Source organism: Microcebus murinus, chromosome 8 (assembly GCF_040939455.1).
Source record: "Microcebus murinus isolate Inina chromosome 8, M.murinus_Inina_mat1.0, whole genome shotgun sequence".
NCBI lineage: Eukaryota > Metazoa > Chordata > Mammalia > Primates > Cheirogaleidae > Microcebus > Microcebus murinus.
Window position 1 is genome coordinate 38,220,442 of NC_134111.1, and position 20,926 is coordinate 38,241,367.

Consider the following 20,926-nt stretch of genomic DNA (forward strand, 5'->3'; position numbering starts at 1 on the left):
CCCGTACTTGTGTCTGTATGGCTGCTGAATGCCCAACCCTTTCCTAACAGACTGTAAGCACCTTGAGGGTGAGACCTGTATCTACTTTTATTCACCATTCATCATATACTCTGCAACTACCTCAGTACTTGGCAGGAGTACAAGCCTGATAAATATTTGCTGTGGAATGAATTTTCTCTCCACAGAAAAGAGTTAGAGGTGGGCAGAGACCTGATGCTGGTTTTCAGAGCAGACTGAGCCCATAAAGTCTTTAAATGTCAGCATAGATCTTAAGGCAAGGCTTAGTCACCCAGCCGGCATGTCTGTGCAAACCATCTCTTCCTAGAGGAGCTCACTATAACCGGCACATCTGTTCAGCTACTCGGGCTCACGAATGGAGAAAATGAGTACTTTTTGTGGTGTGGTAGATTGCCTGTTTGCTTGTTGGTTTGTTAGAAGAAATAGGTAAAATATAAGACTTCCTAAATAAGGTACTATTTAATACATTAATAGAAGAGCTGGCCTTTGGTGGGTGGTCCTTCTACGGATGGCTGATTTGAGGCCTTGGGGCTACCATGATGCTATGGGGATCAAGATCAGCAAAACACACGAAGTGCCTTCAACTCTGGTCAGTTTAGAGGGGTCCGTGCAGGACTTGGCTGCTTAGCAGAGTAAAAGCTGCCCCTGGTCTTTGCTGCCATGTTTCCCCATCAGTGAAATAATGGCACTTTCTGCAGGGAGTGGGGAAGAGTAAATTACATCATTTTCCCCTTCTTGCTTTGCTGAAGGTGATAAGGATTCCTAAGTCATCCTGCATTTGAACTGCTGAAGCTGAGAAAAAAAAAAAAAAGTGCCATCTGTTTATTTTGTGTCTGGGCTGACTCCTTGTCTCTGAAATAATCCCTGTAAATTAAGCCTATTGCAGCAGCCACACCTTCTATTTCAAAGCCAAAAACTCAGCCTGTGTTCAAGTGACTAACAAATTAAAGAACGTTGTGGAGTAATGACCTAAGACAGTATTGGTTTGTCTTTTCCACGCACTTTATGATTCTCTGAAGGTAGCAAAGACTTGTCTTTAAAAAATGTAACATGTCTGCAAAGCGACTCCTAAATATGGGAGAAAACAATGACCCTTTTCTTCACTTTGTCTTCAAACTTCTTGAATTTCTACTTCAGACAAACAAACAATTACAAGGGAATTACCCATTGCGGAATACTTGTAGAGCCAGAAAATACTCTCTCCTCCCCATATCTGCCAATGGCCATGTCTAAGCGAAGCTCCAATTACAGGAAGAGTAACAAAGAGTACCATAGCCTGAAGGAAGAGGGGGGAAAAGCTCATCCTAGTGAACTGTAAACATTTCAGTGTTTAGCCATAGAAGAGAGCCAGGAACATGGAATCTACTGAATGTCTTGGGCTGTTAGCGCTGTTCCCAGTACAGAAAGAAGTGTTGATTTTGCTGACTCACTTTTGCTTGTTTTTCCCACCTCCTTGGGCTAGCCAGGGAGTGCACAGCGTTCCAGGGTTTCTACCTGGGCTCCATTTGGCAACTTTGGTTTTACAGAAAACCTAAGACAACGGGCTCTAGATGGGATAGAACATTGGAGGAAAAACAGCAGGTGGCTTCAGTGCCTGGCTTTCCACCTGGATTTCTCTTCCTGCACCCTACTCTGCTGCTCTCTCCGGGAGTCCGGGACCAGGCCTCCTCCACAGTTGCCAGTCTTGGCTCTGGCTGCCATCAGCAAGCCTACACCACACCCCTACACCCTTTATGAAGGCTTTCAAACCACACAGACAAACACTTCAAAAATTGGGCAGGGCTCCAATTTGTTTAACAACAGTCTTGGAATGCGGCCTCTAGGCATTGTGGCACCCAAAGCTACAGGTGAAAATGTCCTGAATTAGTTAAATTCCCCTTCCCTAGCTCCCTACCCTATCCTACCCTAGAGAAAAGCACAGAGGGGATTCTAGACTACAGCAGCCACCCACCACCACCATCCCTGGTTTTACTTTCCACAGTTTCAGTTACCCTCGTCCAACCATAGTCCAAAAATATTAAATGAAAAATTCTAGAAATAAACAATTCATAAGTTTTAAATTGTGCGTTATTCTGAGTAATGTTATTAAATCTCACATCGTCCAGCTCCATCCAGCCCAGGACATGAATCATTCCTTTGTCCAGCATTTGCACACTGCAGAGGCTACCTGCTGATTAGTCACTGAGTGGCTGGCTTGGTTATCAGATCGATTGTATTGCAGTGCTTGTGTTCAAGTCATCTTTATTTTACTTAATTATGGCCCAAAACACAAGAGTAGTGATGCCAGCATATTATTATAATTGTTCTATTTTATTATTAGCCATTGTTGTTAATCTCTTACTATGCCTAATTTATAAATTAAATTTCATCATATGTATGTATAGGAAAAAACATAATATATATAGGATTCTGTACCATCTGAGGTTTCAACCACTGTGAGTCTTGGGACACAATCCCTGCAGATAAGTAGAGACTATTGTACTTTCTTTCCATCCAAGGTGAAGCCAAAGAGATTTAAAAAGAAAAGGGTAAAAAATTGGGCCAGAGTCTAAGCCTCTGTATATTGCAACTTCCATATTCCCCAGCTTCCCAACTCATTTCCTGAGGCCCTACTAGGCCTGGAATTCCACAAGAGGTTAATGAAGAAAGGAATACCATGTCTTCAATCCCATGAATCCATGCCTGTGCATCTGTATGCCAGCCTTTATAACTTGATCTTGGCTTTGCATATCTTCTTTTTCCCATTAGTCTAATTAAATGGTCCAAAAGACCTCATTAACTCCCAAATTCAGCACATTGAAGAATAGTGGCTTATTATTTATAAAGACCTTGCAGTCACCATGAGATGGCTGTGTTTGGGTCATTTAGAGCTTACAGGTTTTGTTTTGGTTTTTTACCCCTGAGCTCACAGAAAAGCTCCAGGTGCCTACACTCCAGGTAGAAACAGAAAGCCTCTCTTTTGAGTGCTGTGAACCAGAACTGGCTTTTCAAACACACAATCCTTTCTCTTCAATCTTAGTGCCATGGCAAACCATTCCCAGTGTCCACAATAATCTTGGACCTTGGCAGAAGAAAGCCAGATAAATCTGAGATCTGTCACGAGGCCACTGGCTGGGGAGCAAGAATATCTAAACACAAACCCAGGCAAGAGCAGCAGGCGAGAGTTCCTGCAGATTCCCTTTGGCTCCTGTAGCTGCAGATCACTGCCGGCCTAAAGATAACCCAAGTATCTACGAAGGGTCACTTTTAAATAGTAGCTTTAATACCACCAGTCATTTCAGAAGTATTTCCTTCCAGAGCCTGCTCCCATCCACACTGGCGTGCCAAGCCTGTCCCACAATGGCAAGCCCGCTGCAGAGACGAAAGCCCAGAAGGAAATGGAAGGAGTCCCAAAGGGGAATAGGCAGCTCCTACCACGCTGTGATTCTATCCTGCGAGTCTACATGTGCTCACACTTGGACTACTGAGAAATAACTTAGCAAGGAGACACCTTGTAGAAGTGAGCTGCTGACAATCACTGGGGATTAAAGAGCAGGTATAAAATGAAACAAAACAGTTTAACTCGATGCTTCCCCTTTCCAAAGCTGAGGCAGCATAAACCGTGGGTGGCTACCATCCAGGAGTTTTTTAGGAAAGCCTTTCTCTCCAAGAGAAAACTCATGCTGCTGAGCCCATTGGGCCACTGTTTGGCTGAACAAGGAGAACTATACGGAGTCTTCAGGCACATGCTGTACATACATAGCCAATGCAGCCACCCACTAACCACACAAGTGCCAAGAGGAATGCCTCGGAAGCCTACTGCTTTTTTCTTCCTTTTAAGTAGGGCCAAAGTTCCCAAGGTCTTCCTAAGAACCATTAAAATCTGCTCAGCACCTCACCTGTCCACCAAGTGAGCCCACATTGTCCTGACGTGGCAGTTGGCCAAGGGCTGGTGTGCAAGGGACAGGTGCTCAGTGGGCTATTTTCAGCTGCTATCAGCTCAATCGGGAGCTGCACATGCTCTGTAGGCAGGCAAGTTTTGGTTCCATTTCAAACTCTAGGCGGCCAAGAGACATACACCTTTCACAACTGCCAGAGCAACCAGCTGCCCGGTGCTCCTCCCAAGACGGGAGCAATGAAAACAGTGTAACCTGGCCAGCCAGCATGCCAGTGAGCGAGCTGTCCCTCTCATTTCACTGCCCGGGTTATTCTGAGCTGGGCTTATTGACACTCCATAGCAACACAGGAACAAAGGGCCAGCTAGAGGGATTTAAATGTCTTGCAAAAGTTGCTAGAAAAGTCAGCAGCTCAGGCTTCTGTTTTCATAATAAAACCAGCAGTGGAATTATTATTAGATTGTTGTTGTCTGCCACGGTTGTTATTATTTGTGAGCTGCCTGTAATAAAGTTCTTCTACTTTTTGAACTAAGGTTTTGTTTTGTCTGTCACCATTTAGTTGCTACAGTTGGGGTGCCTTTGAAAACGCAGCAGGTGGGTTTGCCTGCCCCCAAAATGCAGGAGGACTAGTTTGTCGCATCTGTTTATTTGCCACACTCTATGGCCCACCTCACCACACTACCCTTTCAAAACACACGAATTGCCTTCGGGATCTAAGACAAACACCCTAGTCGCTAGGCTCTGCTTCTCCCACGCTTGTAGGACTCTGCTTTCTGCCCTAATCTCCTCTCATGACTTGGTGTCTCTGTGGTCTCACTTCTCTGGGCTCCACCCTTCCTTTGCTGGTCTAAATGCCTGTTCATCCATCAAAGCTCTGCCTCCCTGATCGCCATCTCCAACCCCAGCTCTGCGTGGGAGGAAGGTCTTTCCTGTCCATACCCTATGCGCTATATGACAAGCCTTTGTTTTATTCAACTGGACTGTGACTCCTGGATAGCAGGAACCACTTCTTACTCGTAATTACATCACCAGTGCCCACCAGTGCTGCCAACAGGTGCACGTATTGATTTATCCATTGAGAAAATGTCAGATTGTTTTACAACTGATTCACTTTTCTCAAACTCAGAATAAATTCTTTGAAAGGATGTGTACGCTCTGCTATTATCTCCTCAGCCCGGATCAGTCCCTCTGTCTCATATTATCTTTTTAATGTTATAATATTTATTATTGTAGCTAACATTACTTATTCATTTGTCAAATATTTATTGAGACTGCATGCTAGGCAGTGTCTTGGATGCTGGGGATGATACAATGAACACCAACAAGTTCATGCTCTAGGGCTTGCTATGTGCCCAACACTTTGCCTGGAGTCCCACAGCACCCATGCAAGCTGCGTGCTTTTACTGTCTCTATTATACCCTGCAGCAACAAGCATAGAGACGTGAAGTAACATACATACAGAGACACAGGTAGTAAAAAGATGGATAACAATGGTGTTTTGGCTTTGTCTCTTTCCTGAGAAAGGCTTAATTCCAACAAATGGCCAAAAACCTTCCCTTCAGAGGATATTCTTTGACTTTGACCAACACCATTTGAAAGTCAAAAACTATCCTAACCCTTTGCAAAACTGAGACTGCAAAGAATATGAAGTAGGACATGAAGTTAAAGATAAACAGAAGTCATGACTGGAACTCTATGGGGCATTCTGCAGTATTTTTACACATATATATGTATAAATATATGTATTGACATATATGTCAATCACAGGAGTAAAATCCTGAACTGGACTATGGATATTTTTTCTATCTATTCCTTATAACTTTCCTGAATGAATCTCTGGTTTTCTGGGTGTTTTTGTTTTGTTTTGTTTTGTTTCAGTTGAAACTGTCGTGGTATAGGTACCAGAATTCAGAAGATAAAACAAATGCAGTAAAAAAAAAAAAAAAAGGAAGAGGCCATCGGGCATCCCCACACCCCCAAAATCACCACGTGAATACAAAATATAGGGAGAGGATTTTTTTTTTCAAGTGAATGTCACAAGCATCTCCCCAAGAGGAATTTCTCCTTCTTCATATTCCCTCTCTCCTTCCCACACCCCCCAAATACACACAATCCTCAGCAAAGTCCATGTTCTGCTCTAACCCATAACAAAGAATTAGAAGCCGCATTAGCCATGGCTTGAGCAAACACCCGCTTGCAGGGCTTAGACTCAGCTGATGAGAGTCAGGCAGCAGCTGTTCCAGTGTTATGACCAAGGCTGAGAAGGTGCAAATGCAAACTTCCCTCTTCTGCCAAATCACCGGCTTGGAGAAAGAGGATGGTCAGGCTACACGAAGTTGTGAAAAAAATATAGAAGGTTCTAGGCCAGCTTTGTTGGAGAAGATACCAGATGACCTAAGGTCAGTTGTCAGAGCTTTCACCTGAGGGCAGTAGGAACTTCTGGGCAATGAACTCTTGGGAGCAGACTGGTGCTGTCTTTTTTTTTTTTAAACTATGGGTTAGTGGGTAGTGAAATCAATTCAGTGGCTTAAGACAAGGTTTCTTTCTGTCTTTTCAAGTGAAATAAAACTGAATAAAATAAAAAAGAGAATAGGAACATATCAAACATAGTGAGAGTAATTATTGTTTCATGAAATTTTCGTTTCAGTTATGTGTGTGGGCCCTATGTACACACTGGGTCCTACTCTAAAATATTTCTTATATGAGTCACAGTCAAAAGTTTAAAAGCCACCCCACCCGTGTCTTACACTATCTTCAAATGACATGAGTTCTGAGTCACTATGGCTATTAGAAATAATCATTATCTATGGAAGCTTGCCTGAGGTCATCGTGGGCTGCAGTTCCTAAGGACAGTTTGCAGGGTTTGGAGTGTTGCTGATTAGTTTGTAAGTGTGTTTTATTTTCCCTTGCATTTTCTTTTTCCAGAGTGGAAGTTGCATATGATATTCCTACGAACCTCTTCCTTTATTCATTTTTCCATAAAGAGGAGAATGCGTCTATCCTCTCATTCTTGAGACCTGTCTTTATAAAAGAGAAAGCTTAGAAGCTTGTGCACTGCACACTCACTGTTGACCACAAAGAAATCATTTCATGAGCTTGGCTATTGAACTTGTTTTTCCATCTGTTCAATATTTGACTTTATTTGATTGAATTTTTAGAGTCCTCCCACACCCTACTGCTACCCACACTTCTCTTATACCATCCACTTAGGAAAAAAAAAAATGTATGTGGCTCCAGTTTAACTACCCATGGCTGAAACAAACATTTCCCAGGAAGGAAAGGCTAATAGGAAGCTTTGCCATAGCTCCCCTTGCATCAACTAAAGTACGATCATTTTGTTACATAAGAAAATTTAACAATAAAGAAGCAATATCCTAAAAGTGTGCAGCTTCATCAGATATTTACATTCTAGGTCCTGGCAGTGGCAAATCGCTCAGTATCTCTCATGTCTCTCCCTAAAAAGTCTCTCACTTGATGATATGTCAAAGAAAAAGATTTTATTCTGAACAAAAGGGATAAACTACGAGAAATGAGTAATGAGAAATGAGAGCAACAAATTTAATACTAAGACATTTCCATTACATTCATTCACCCCTTGAAGAACTCCCTGAATCATTAATAATGAGAAATTCAAAGAAAGGCTTATTCTATTCCTACCCCCAGTGGCAAAGAGGGGCACCTTTGTGGACCCTAACAAAAAGTCCATTGAAGTTACCCCTTCTTTCCCTCACTGGGTAATTGGGCTGGAAAGTCTGAGTGGTGATGGCTTTGGAAATACTAAAATCAAGTCAACTAGGAAAATAATTTACTGCCTACCAATCTTCTCCAGAACAAGCCAAAATCTCTTGCAACAAAACTCTGCATTAAGTCCAGCCTTCTTTCCTATAATAAAATCTAACTGTAGCTTACAAATTTAATAAAATGTGGGTTGTCTTGGCTTTGCAGTATTTCCAAAGAAGCGATAATCCATTTTAAGTATTTGTGTCATAGTCTTCACCTGCAAATGTGTACAGTGACAAAAGAAAAACCAAACATGGAGGTTCTGCCTTCGCCCCGGTGGTATAATAGTGGTATTAGAGCATGATTAGTCTTATTAATGGGGAGGAAAGGGAAGGATATACAGGTAATTAGGACTTAAGTGCTCTTCTCTGTGAGAGCAAATAAAACTCTTCCTGCAGCTAAAGCTGTATATATAATGAACATGAAAAATTATTACTGGTAGGAGAGACAAGAGAAGTTAAACACAAACCCAAATGAAGGGGCCTCATCATTTGCTATTACAAGCTCTCTTCTCACCCTCTCAAATAGACCAGATTGAGCTGGATTCTAGTATGCACCAGAAATTACATGAATGTGGATATAGCTAATTTAGGGCACCAAAAAAAAAAAATGCAAAATTATGAAGAGGAATGATAATGACTGAAGCCCTTAAACACTATATCATGCCTTTTGTTTGCTGAGTAACCTTAAGCAAGAGCTTTAACCAATCCAAAAGCACATCCATAAAAACCTGTCTCATTAGGGTAATTGTGAAGATTGTGTGCAATAATGCATAAAAGCAGTTAGCCAGACACCTGGCACATATTACGCACCCATTAAATATTACCTATAATCATCAAAGAGGTAGTTACAGTAGGCAGTATTTTCCAAACTTATTTGGCAAAAAAAAAAAAAAAAAAATCTTTTCTTTTGCCAAGGGCATTTAGGGCTCCATAGAACTTGACAAGTGTTCTGAAATACATTCAATTCTACCAAAATCAATGTTTTGAACCTATTATTTGAATTGTTACCATTATTTCTAATAAATCTTTAAGAGATATTTTGGAGACAAAAGGGTAAAAGTTGTTTGTTTTTGTAATGGACTAAGAAGAGTACATTACCAAACAAAATATATTAGAACAAAATCTCTAAGACTTTCTTATTTATGCCCTAAGAACGTGATCCACCTTCACTGAAGCACAACGAATAAGATGCCCTAGATGCTCTGTAAACATCAAATATGGGTCTGTTTCTTTTTAAATTTGGTAATCCAAAGCTCAGCACCACACAAGCTACAGTGCTATTATAAAAATTTTCATTATCTGCCCTAATATTGCCGTGTTTTGGTTAAGTATTTGTATATAACATTTGCTTTATAACTAATGTTGAGTATATTAGAGAGTATAATGTTGAATATATTAGAAATAGTTTCTCAATGGTTTTTATAAATTCCTAGTAAATATATAAAAACCACATACCTTCTATATATGATGATGTGCTCTCTTCCATACTTGTAAACATCCTGGTGTAGTGGTGTATCAAATAGCAATACTTTAGTGGCAATTCATTTCCATTTTAGCCCAAACTAACTGGTTTCATGACATGTTTTCACTGCAGCATTAAGAGATCATTTGCTGGATTCTTGGATAGATTAAGAACTCAAAGCAGAAGAAAATAACCAATGGCATGTTTGTTACCATTGTTCCATAAATGCCTTTTTGCCCTCTCTCTTTTCCCCATTCTTTCTCCACTTCGCCTTCTCTCTTCACACTACATTTCTACCTCTATTTCTCTTCCACTCTTTTTTTTTTTTTCTATCTTGCCTGCACCACAGGTCTACCCACGATATCAACAGAAACCCAAAGGAACTGCATAATACCACACAGAATTTATATGGTACATAGGGAAGGGTACAAATCTGGACTTTAGTCCTCAACATTCTTCAGATTTTTAATCATATTGCTTAGCAACTTAAAAGAGGAAAAAATTCCTAGAAACTTGCCTGTTATAAATGGCTCCAGAAACTATCAAGTGTCACCTGAGAGGTTAAATCAGCCCCAATTGAAAACCACTGTTAAATCATCAAATCTTCCGAGCTTTAATAAGCCTATTTCCTCTTATTAATTCCTTCAACATTGCCACACAGAATCCTTTTTCCACACCTTTTTGGCACTAATTGACACAATTGCCATATTATTGGAATATCTTTAACAACATTGCTTAGGGCAGAATCTAGACTCTAGATATCTAAATTGGTCTATAACAGCAACATCCAATAAAAACAAAATGTGTGCCACCTAATATAATTCTAAATTTTTTCACAGTAGTAAAGAGAAAGAGGTGAAATTAACATTTTCCCAAAATTGTCTTGAAAATCTAATTTGTACTTTACACTTACAGAATGTTTCCACTCATATTAGCCACATTTCAAGTGCTACATGTGACTATTGGCTACCATATAAGAAAATGGAGATGTATAATAAATGTCAAATATGCAAAGGAGGTATGAAGAGATCAAATATTATAAACCTTATAACTGAATAGATTTCTAGTATCTTAAGCACTGACTCTTCCATAGTGTTGGCTATACTAACTTGTCAAATTATATGCCTCCTTGGAAATACTGGTTATACAAAGTGAACCACTATATCCCAAAGAGCCTGTAACAGGGGCCTTAGTCTTACTGTTACATCTGATCACAGCAAGGCTGAGCTTCACACTATAAGCACTGCTTCCTCTTCATGGAGGAACCCTTGTAAAATAATGTCAGCACTGGTCATTGCATGATAGGATTTGTTTATATTTTATATATCTAGAAAAATATATACCAACATGTTAAAAGCACTTTCCCTGCATGTAAGTTCCGGGTATTATGAGTAACTTTTACTATCTTTCCCTTTGATTTTCTGTTTTGTGTTTTTCAACAGTGGCAGCACCATCCATAAGCAACTTTTTAGAAATGGGGGGTGTAGGGGTTGGGCGGGTAGTGAAAGTGAGTAAGCAAGGGCCAGAGATGCCAAAGGTCCTATAATGCCAGGTGGTACCACACAACTAAGAATTAGTCTGCTACGATCTGATGTTTGTGGCACCGCCAAAATTCATGTTGATATCCTAACATCCAAGGTGATGATATTAGGAGGTACGGCCTTTGGGAGATGATTAGGTCATGAAGGAAAAACCCTCATGATTGGGATTAGTACCCTTATAAAACAGACCCCAGAAAGCTAGCTAGCCCCTTCCAATATGAAAGAACACAGAGAAGATTTTGTCCATGAGGAACATGCCCTTGTGAGACACTGAATCTGTCAGCACCTTGAACTTGGACTTCCCAGCCTCCAGAACTGTGAGAAATGAATGTTTATTGTTTAATGAGCCACCTAGTTTATGGATTTTTGTTATAGCAGCCCGAATAGGCTAAGACATAGCCTATGCCCTCACAATTTTTGACTATCCCACTGAGCATCCATTTATATGAATAATAATTAACTGCACCTAGTTTCTAGGTCTGTCATACATAAAAACACAGAGTATGTCATATACTGTCTTAATGTATATTAAATTTTCCAAAAATATTACTACTATATAAATCAAGGGCCAACAGTTCTGTTTTCTTGGGATTCCATTAAAATTTGTTCACCAATTCAGAAAATTCAATCACTGAAGGTAAGACCATTGATTGGTGACAATGAAGCCACCAATACCAATCTGTTTTTGAAGATGTCAGAGTATTACCTATACAGGTCCAAACATGCTCTACTTCATTACATCTTTTAGTGTACTCTTGCCTGACTACACCAGAATGTATCACATTTGTTTATACATATTGTTTTATTGTTAATTATAGAATTTTATCTTTATTTCTCCTTTATATTTATTCCAGGTAGGAAATTATATTGAATTTTCTAAAATTACATATATGTAAAAATTAAGATAAAGTATGTAGAAGAATTTCACTTTAAAATAGTCAAGGGGCATTACCCAATATTTATTATGAAAAGTATGTGTTCAATCTGATAGGATTAAGAACTAGCTTACAGTAAGCCGAACAATCCAGTGTACTTATCATAACCCAAATGTCTGTGAGTCACTTACCTTCCATACTCGGGGAAGGGAAAGCAATCATCACTAGCACAGGAAGAATCATTACTCCATCTACCATTGTATAACTGTGGAGGAAAAAAAGAAGAGATGTAAGCAGAACAAAAAATCTAACTGCAGGATGACAAATCAAAGTGAGCACACCGCCTTCAAACTGCCATTCAAGGCCTTTCATACAAATCCTGCCCATTAATCGCCTTATGTCTTACTTACCACGTGTAACATGTATCCTTTACATAAATCTAAACATATTACCTCCAACTGGTAGCCACTCTAAGGCTACTTTCTCAGAGTCTCCTCTTAGCAAGAAATCAGTAAGGAAATGAAAAACTAAGTCTAGGCATTCCCAAAAGATTTTGGGTTTGAATTTTATTTTACCCTATTGAATGCAAAATTGGCACTAAATTAAAAACCCTGAGAAGCATAAATAGACAATTCTAACATCATGTTAAAGATCAAGCGATTGAATAATTCAAACCAAATTACTATGTTGGAGCCTTGCTTCTCCTTTAAAAAGGTTGGAGGTGGAGCAACCTACATACTCATATAGCCCCAAAACAAAAAAAGAACAACAACAAAAAAATCACAAAAAGCCTTATACCTCATCTGTGGCAAAGCAATCCATTTCTACATTAACTTCAAATTTAACAGTGGATAGACACAACTAAGACAGGAAGAGTTTTAAAATAAGAAATCATGTAAATCTATAAAATATGAAATTATTACCTAGAGAAAAGAAGATATTTGATATAAATTTCAAGTGGGTATTGGCCTACAAACTTCACTGGCAGAAGCTCAATTTTGGGGGTCAAAGGACTATAATAAAGAACTCTTCCATTTGAATAATTCCCACAAAACATCAAAAATATGATGGAAGTTTGGTGAGTTGCAATTTTCTAGATGGTAAAGGGGTAAAGTCCTTTAATGAATAAGTTTGTGTGTTATCTTTCTCTTGTAGCTTTACAACAAAGAACAATAGCCTGTTGCTATCTAACTTGTTTGGAGTGTTGCTCTTCTGACCGTTATTAAAATTTTTAGTTGGTAGTCTGTTTACTCCCTATATCCCCAATACTTCTTACTACCCCTCATTTTAACTTATTTCTTTTTCCATAATTATATTTCAGTCTATCCTTCCTGTAATAGCAAGATGAGGAATGAAGTAGGTGGATTTTTATATACCTTCCTTTCATATCTTTAAAAATATATGAAACTTGAGGCCAGGCGCCGTGGCTCACACCTATAATCCTAGCACTCTGGGAGGTGGAGGTGGGAGGATTGTTTGAGCACAGGAGTTCAAGCCCAGCCTGAGCAAGAGCAAGACCCCGTCTAACAACTAAAAATATATAGAAAAAATTAACCAGGCATGGTGGCGCATGCCTGTAGTCCCAGCTACTCCCCGGGAGGCTAAGGCAGGAGGATTGCTTGAGCCTAGGAGTTTGAGGTTGCTGTGAGCTAGGCTGATGCCACGGCACTCTAGCCTGGGCAACAGAGTGAGACTCTGTCTCAAAAAAAAATAATAATAAAAAATTTTAAAAAAGCATATGAATCTTGAGCAAGCCCCTTTTACTGTTTTTGTTATTATTATTATTTCTATGTCCATATAGATCTTTTCTATGGTGGACCCTTTTGGGGACATACAAATCTCTCATCTTGGACCCTAACAATCTGAGGCTGCCTCATCCAACACTTCTCTGGGCTGTTTGGCAGAGATAAGCTGTTTGTTCCCCTCTGCTTCAACTGCCCTGAACCTCCTCCTCCTCTATGCCTCTGCTACCCAATCCCCTACTCCTGCCATACAGGATCTAGCTCAAAGGCAAGCACTTGGTGAAACAGCCCTCTGCCTGCAGTGATTTCAGCCCCCAGCACCGGTCCACACCACTCTGAATCATAACCATTTGTCTACGGTAATCTCAAGTACTGGCCCACTCATCTCCAAAACAGGTAGGCACATCCAAGGGTCAAGTAAGGGTCATTCACTGAGCTATGAAATGAAAGTAACAAAATTTCATTTTTATAAAAATGTTACAATCTAATAAAGTGGTAAATAACTTGAGCCTTCTCTATCTCAGCTGCCTGTGACGGTCCAGAAGAGGTGTCTGTCAGAAAGAGTAGGAGTTACCTAATGCGAAAGGGTGGGCACAATTTGCTTAAGAAGCACAGCCATGCACTATAGTTTTGGAGGTCCATTTAAGCAGAATTATATTGGCTAGTCATAATGAAAATGAGCCCTCCCCAAATGACAAGTGTTCTAAAACCATTAAAGAAACTAGAGATTGAGTATGTTATTAATGCAAGGTGCCATAGATCTTGTGAGCTCCACGATAGCAATGACCACATTTGTATGTCTTTATCATTTTAGGTTTCTAATGTGTAACACATGGTAGGCTCTCAGTAGGTTTCGAGTGGATGAAAACATTAATGAATGAAGGACTGGGAATTCAAAGGTAAGACTGAGATAAGAAACAGTTTAGTTCAGTGGTTTTTCAATGGCTTTAGTTAATATATCCCATTAGTTAAAAAGTTTTTTGGTGCATCCTCAATATGTAAGTTGGTTGTGTGTTTTATATAAAATAAAAAGTACATATTGGCCGGGCGCGGTGGCTCACGCCTGTAATCCTAGCTCTCTGGGAGGCCGAGGCGGGCGGATTGCTCAACGTCAGGAGTTCAAAACCAGCCTGAGCAAGAGCGAGACCTCGTCTCTACTATAAATAGAAAGAAACTAATTGGCCAACTGATATATATATAAAAAAAAAATTAGCCGGGCATGGTGGCGCATGCCTGTAGTCCCAGCTACTCGGGAGGCTGAGACAGAAGGATCGCTCGAGCCCAGGAGTTTGAGGTTGCTGTGAGCTAGGCTGACGCCACGGCACTCACTCTAGCCTGGGCAACAAAGCGAGACTCTGTCTCAAAAAAAAAAAAAAAAAAAAAAAGTACATATTATAAGACACACAAAAAAATAGAAATTAAAAAAACTAAAGATGAAATATTTAAGGCATTGTTAATGGCAATACCGTAGCATCATACTATCATTGATGCAAATCTCAAGGCACTCAGGATGATGTTTATTATATATGACAGTGGATACAAATCCATTTTTCAAATATTTTTAAACTTCCAGTTTGAGGAGACTGCTTCATGTCAGATCGAACTGCATATTATTACTTTTTCTCTAGTAAAGCATTTAAGGAAGAACCACTAGGAACAGACAATGTCAGGCTCATCATTTTCTTATTCTTCTCTGAATGATAAAGAGGGTGAGGGAGGTTCCATGGGGGGGTCAGAACTGTGGTAGGGCACCCTAAGCCCTCTACTCACCTCTCTATCTTCATGGCCTTGAAGCCCCCTTGGTTCTCACCTTATCCCTTAGTTCCCTTAGTCTCCGCTGTCTATTCTTCCAGTCACTTGAGCCAGCCTGCTTCCTGCCTACCTGTGGACCTTCACACGTGATGCTCCCTGCAATAGGCCCTTTCCCAAGGCCCAACTTGGACGAATTCCTGCTCATCCTTCAAATCTCAACTCAAATGTCACTTCCTTCCAGAAGCTTGACTAAACCCTTAAACACTCTCTTCTCACTTCCATATCCCACTTTGTTAATTTTCACTCACAGAAATCATCACAATTAATAATTACATATTCACACCTGTGTGTGCTTTTGAACATCTGTCTCTCTAACTAGACTGTAAACTCCATGGTAGCAAAATCTATAGTCTCTCCTGTTCATCACGGCCAGAGCCAAGTAGGTGCACATTTAATACCTGTTTAATAAGAATTTCCCCTGAATTAATCAGCTCAATTTAAGTTTAAATTCTAAAGAATTAGTAGTGCCCCCTCCCATCTCCCTACCACACACACCTGCAAAGGAATGGCAAGATTAATAACCCTTTGCACTCGCTTGCTTTTTTCTCATTATCTACTCGACATTATCCACACTCAATATCCGAGTGCAAAGGGTTAAAAGATTTATCATCTCCATAACTTTAATCTGTAGTTTAGTTCAGGTAATAGTAAAAGTTATCAGTCAATAAGCCTCAAAATAAAGAATCCTTTCACTATTAAAAAAAAAAAGAAAACCTAAGAAACAATCACCACTGGCATATTTTCCATGTCTCAAAACCAAGAAAACTCATGCCCCAAATAAATACCTATTAACAGAAAAAGAATTATAAATTCTTTTATAAATTATAAAAAAAGAAAACCTAAGAAACAATCGCCACTGGCATATTTTCCATGTCTCAAAACTCATACCAAGAAAACTCCAAGAAAACCCATACCCCAAATAAATACCTATTAACAATCGTGTAAGCAAAATTAAAATACTAATTTAGGCTCATAAATAGAAGACAGAAAAAGAATTATAAATTCAGTCCCCCCAACTAATCTACTGCTTAAAGATAACTCAAAATCTGCCAAAAATCTTTGGGGAAAAAGTCACTATCACTTACTGCTTGCCATTTTGTTCAGGGTCTGGAGTGCCTCTCCTGACCTGTTAATTCAGCTATTAAAAATAGCACTCCCAAAAGGAAAGGAGGGGGAAAAAAAAAAGAATGTAGATAGGAGAATGTTCTGGAATTTCCCAACCACATTTTAATTATAATAAACATCAGGGTGCTAAAGTCTCAACCTGAAGCCCCAAGAATCTATTTATAATTTTAAAATATACTAAAAAAATATGGGCTTTAAAAGTAAATTTTCAACTTCTCTGCTGTCAAGTATTTTTGGCTAAGGAGTTTTCAGATGTCAGTTGGCAAGAAAGAGAGGTTGGTAGTGAAAAATGGGACGGGCAATAATTCAATAGTTCAGAGATGCCTTACTCCAGTGGTTTTCCAACTTTTTGGTATCAGGATCTCTTTATATTCTTGGAAATTTCCGAGGTGCTTGTCTATTGATAGTTACCGAATTAGAAATTAAAACAGTTTTTTAAATATTGTATTCATATTAAAATAGCAATAAAAATACTATCCTGGTTTTTTAAATTTTTGAAAAAAATTATATATTTTAAAAAAACATACTAAAAAAGTTGCATTGCTTTGCACTGTAAATCTCTCTGGCATAGTAGAAGACAGCTGGATTCTCATATATGTCATATATGATGCTACATTCAATTTGTTATGACATATTGTATTGGTTAAAAAATATATATAGAAAATCCAGCCTTGTACATGTCACTGGAAGACAGAGGACCCTGCAGAAACCCTGAGAAAATTTTGGGGACCCCTAGAGGTTCTTGGACCACACTTTGAAAACCACTGCCTTGCTCCTTAAATGCTCAGTCCTTCTAATATACCAGATAACTAAATGGTACCAGACAGTTTAGCCTGAAAACTTACCCAATACCTGACAAAAATGCTACTGTTCTAAGAAATTTCATTAACGTCTACTATCAAGGATTTCAACAAGTCTAACAGTCATGGAAGAAAGCATTAGATATTTTTTCATGTAGGCATAATTTACATACACAAATATTTTTAAAATGAGATATATAAACTTGTAACAAGAAGATACTCACAACTGCTCATTTCATTTAGATTCAACTAAATCCTTATGCCATGTCCTAATGCCAAAATCCCTAACTGAAAAACCATAGGCTACTGAGGATTGTAAAATATTATCTGAAGCATTCAGAGTATGCATTTTTCCCTCTAGGGTATACACATCTCCCTTCTGCTCATGGATAAGACCCTCTATCCCTGGTAAATGATCTTAACACTTCAGACACAAGAAAAATAGCTATTCAGAAAATGGTTAGAAAATTCCAGCCTTAACTAAGGTAACCTCTTTAAATCAGTAGCATCTCTTACAATGTTCTCAGGCCTTCCCTCTTGGGAGATAGAACATTCCCATGATACTCTACTAAAAACAGATACACCACGAGGATAGACAGAACCACCTTCCAAATCCCATGGTGCTTTTCAAACTCCATTTATAGACCAGACTGATATCCAGTTAGCTAGCATTTAGCTCAATTTCTAACATGTGTGGGCTTGAGACCAAGTTCGGCACTTCTTTCACTCATCACAATGTTACAGCTGGATAAAGCCAGAGATACACCGCAATACACTTCCCCAAAAAACATTTTGATATTGGCCACAGAATAACTGAGTAGAATACACTTCTATGTCAACTTTTAGACTCCATATTAGGCAGTCTAGTTGACAACCTACCATATGGCAATAAAGGATATTTCTAAAACCTAGACTTATGAGCAGCATAGGATTTGTTATCCATGATATTGAGAGTGAGGGGAAAGTTGTAAGATGAAACCTAAGATTCTTTCCCATCAGAAAATTCAACAAAATGTCCATTTGTCTGGTTTGGTGGCCTAAGCTCATTTGGTTTGGCCATTTGTCCAATACATAATTTATTCAGCAAAACACATACTTTCATTGGCTAATATATATATATATATACATATATATATATATAGAAGAAAAAAGTAAAATAAATTATAATTTTAAAAAATACACAATTTATTGAGTGCCTAAGTCACACAATAGGGGCTTTCTTGATATTCATCTCAACTGGATTTTATTAATAGAATCTTGAAAGACAGGCCATACGATCTAACCCATCTCTATTTTGAATAACTTTTATATCAACCACGTGAAGTCACTCTCTAACCTACGCGTGCTCACCACTGGGAAGGGCTTGCACTACTATCCCATAGCGTTTTTTTTTTTCTTTGTATCTCTTCATGCGGTCTGTGCTATGCCTTCTATAAGGAAAAAAAAAGTCATTCTCTTTGCCTTTTAATATAAAAGGCAGAGGCAAAGCAGAAAAAGAATTAGAGTAATCCAGCTTTCTCTTAGTCATCTTTCAACATTGTATCATTATCACATTAACAGTAGTGGCACTTACTAATGAGCCAGGCACTGGAACAAAATGCATTATGTCATCCAATCTCTCCCCAAAACACCCTAAGATAAATACTCATATTAATTCCATTTTGTAAATAAGAAAATGGATGGGTAGAAGTAACTTGCCCAAGGACAAAAGGTCAAACCCAAGACCACCCAACCAGAGTTCAGGTCTTAATCAACCCCCACTCTACACAACTTTTGTTTAACTAGCCAGCCATAGTTTAGCAATTGTGTTTTGTCATCCTTAACATTTTATACAAGTCTCAAATCATTCTGAGCTTCAATAATCTTGTTTTCCTCTCAGAGAAAATCTTTACTCCTGGTTATTTGGGCCACCTTTTATTCATACCTTCTATTTCTCTAGCTTCAAAATTAATTGCATATAGTCTATAACCTCCAATTACCTCCTTCCTCCCTCATTCCCCAGAAAAAACAAGACATGGATGTCAAAGAAAAAATAAGCCTCCTCAAGAGTGTATCAGTAGTTTCTAGCTCCCAAACCTCTCTGCACTCTTCAGTTCTCTTGTAGCTCATACCTCAAAATAAAAAGAGAAATTAATGTAAGGCACATGTGGGGGCCAAGTTAGAGCCAGTAAGATAAATTCTAGACATGAAACTTTGAAGGAAGATAGACCTACACCAACCACCACTAAGTGGGGCAAAAATCTCTGCAACTGATTAGATAATGTGAGAACATTTATATCTCTTCTTTGCTCCATATGCAATGAGTTAACCCAAGGGCAGCTTGCTCCAAACTAGCTGGGCCTTTGGGAAAGGTGAAAAGGGACATGGGCTGTCAGTAAAAGCTGCAAAGAGAGGCTAAGCAGAAACCATCATACCATGTAAGCTAAGTCAGGGTCTTTTCTCCAGTTCAGAAATGACCTGTTAAATATTTTTAACACCACACTCCGTCTGAACTGGCGATGTGCACATTGCCAGGGCTTGGTTTTATACAGACTTCACTGCTGCTAGAGAGTTTCTGGTGGGGTGTTACTTTCAGAATATTAGCATGTAATTTGATCTTTCGTGATAGATGAATACAAATAGCTTCTTGGACAAGTCCTATAGAACTGAGAACCAGGCCCTGGATCGGTTTATCCTGTAGTTAGAGGAAATAATTAGAGATTATTTCAGGAAAGAAAGGTTTTTGACTGAGTTGCACTACAAACATTCCAGCTGTGACAGATGGACCCAAGATATGGTTTGGGAAGGAAGGGAAACAAACAATATGATCTGTAAAATGAGGAGAAAAAAAAGATAAGGCTTATTGAATGAAAATAAGTGAAAGGTTTAGCTTAGGGCTACTACGTAAGAATCAAAGAATCCTCAGTAAATTTAATTGTACATGGAATGAAATGGACTTTGCTTACATCCCTACCAGATATACAAATAACTACGCTAAGCTTCTGAGAATGCAATGTTTTGATCATCCGTTGCATGCTTTACCTCAAAACTAGGTTTTATTTCAACACACCTGACTTCCTGGAAACTGTCCCTCATTTTCCACTTCACTCCCTCTGTATCAAATAGCCATGGTTCTCCTGCTTTGTTTCAATTGATTCACCTCCCAACTATTCTGTGATGTTCTCCGATGCAACTCACAGCCCATTCCCTCTGCTGCTATTTTGCAAAATGTGACCGGAACCATTTTTTTACCTACAGGTAGGAGGCCCCCGCTATTCCACCCATAAAACTCTTTTAGATATGTAACTTTGGAATCCATTTAAAAATCCCACTTCTTCCCGAAAGTCCTCCGGTACACACTGTCTCAGCCCTCTAACCGTGCCTGACCTCAAGATTCCTCTTTAACCTAATAAAGTAGACCTTTCTATCCCTCCCATTACTGGGCAAATGCTGGTGGAAGAACCTACCATCTGACACGGCTGTCTCAATTCTAAGGCTAACATGATAATTTGAAGAGGGGGTGGTGGATAAGATAAAAGGGATGTCAGGGCCAGGGAAGTATATCCCCTCCCTCCTATAACCGGAGACCCTGGAATACATTTCTGTGGAGGTGAAAATAACCGCCTGGCCTGATCACAACCTTCCCTTCATCCCCAGGCTCCAAGCCCACTGCTGCCCCCGACTTCTCACCCACCCCATGCTCTATGTTACCCTGCCATATCTTCCTCATATCACTTAACACTGGGTGAAATTTGTCACTCACTGATTAGTTTATTTTATTGTGTTTCCCCCTCTCCTACCAGCCTCCACATACCCAAATGTAAGCAGCATGGGAGGAAGAACTCTGCCTGGCTCGTGGCATCCCATGCCTGGCACCTACTGGGCACTCAATATAAAGTAAAACACATTCCCTCT

The 20,926-nt window shown here is 39.3% G+C and overlaps 1 protein-coding gene across 2 annotated transcripts in view; it reads right to left on the minus strand.

Annotated features, from left to right (window-relative positions):
- Nucleotides 1-20,926, minus strand: part of ACVR1 (activin A receptor type 1) — a 128,198-nt gene that overhangs the window by 47,423 nt on the left and 59,849 nt on the right. For both annotated transcript variants that reach the window (XM_012745259.2, XM_076005555.1), the window contains exon 2: nt 11,745-11,818. In XM_012745259.2, coding sequence (XP_012600713.1) covers nt 11,745-11,811 — 67 coding nt within the window. In that variant the 5' untranslated portion in view covers nt 11,812-11,818. The remainder of the gene's footprint in view (nt 1-11,744; nt 11,819-20,926) is intronic.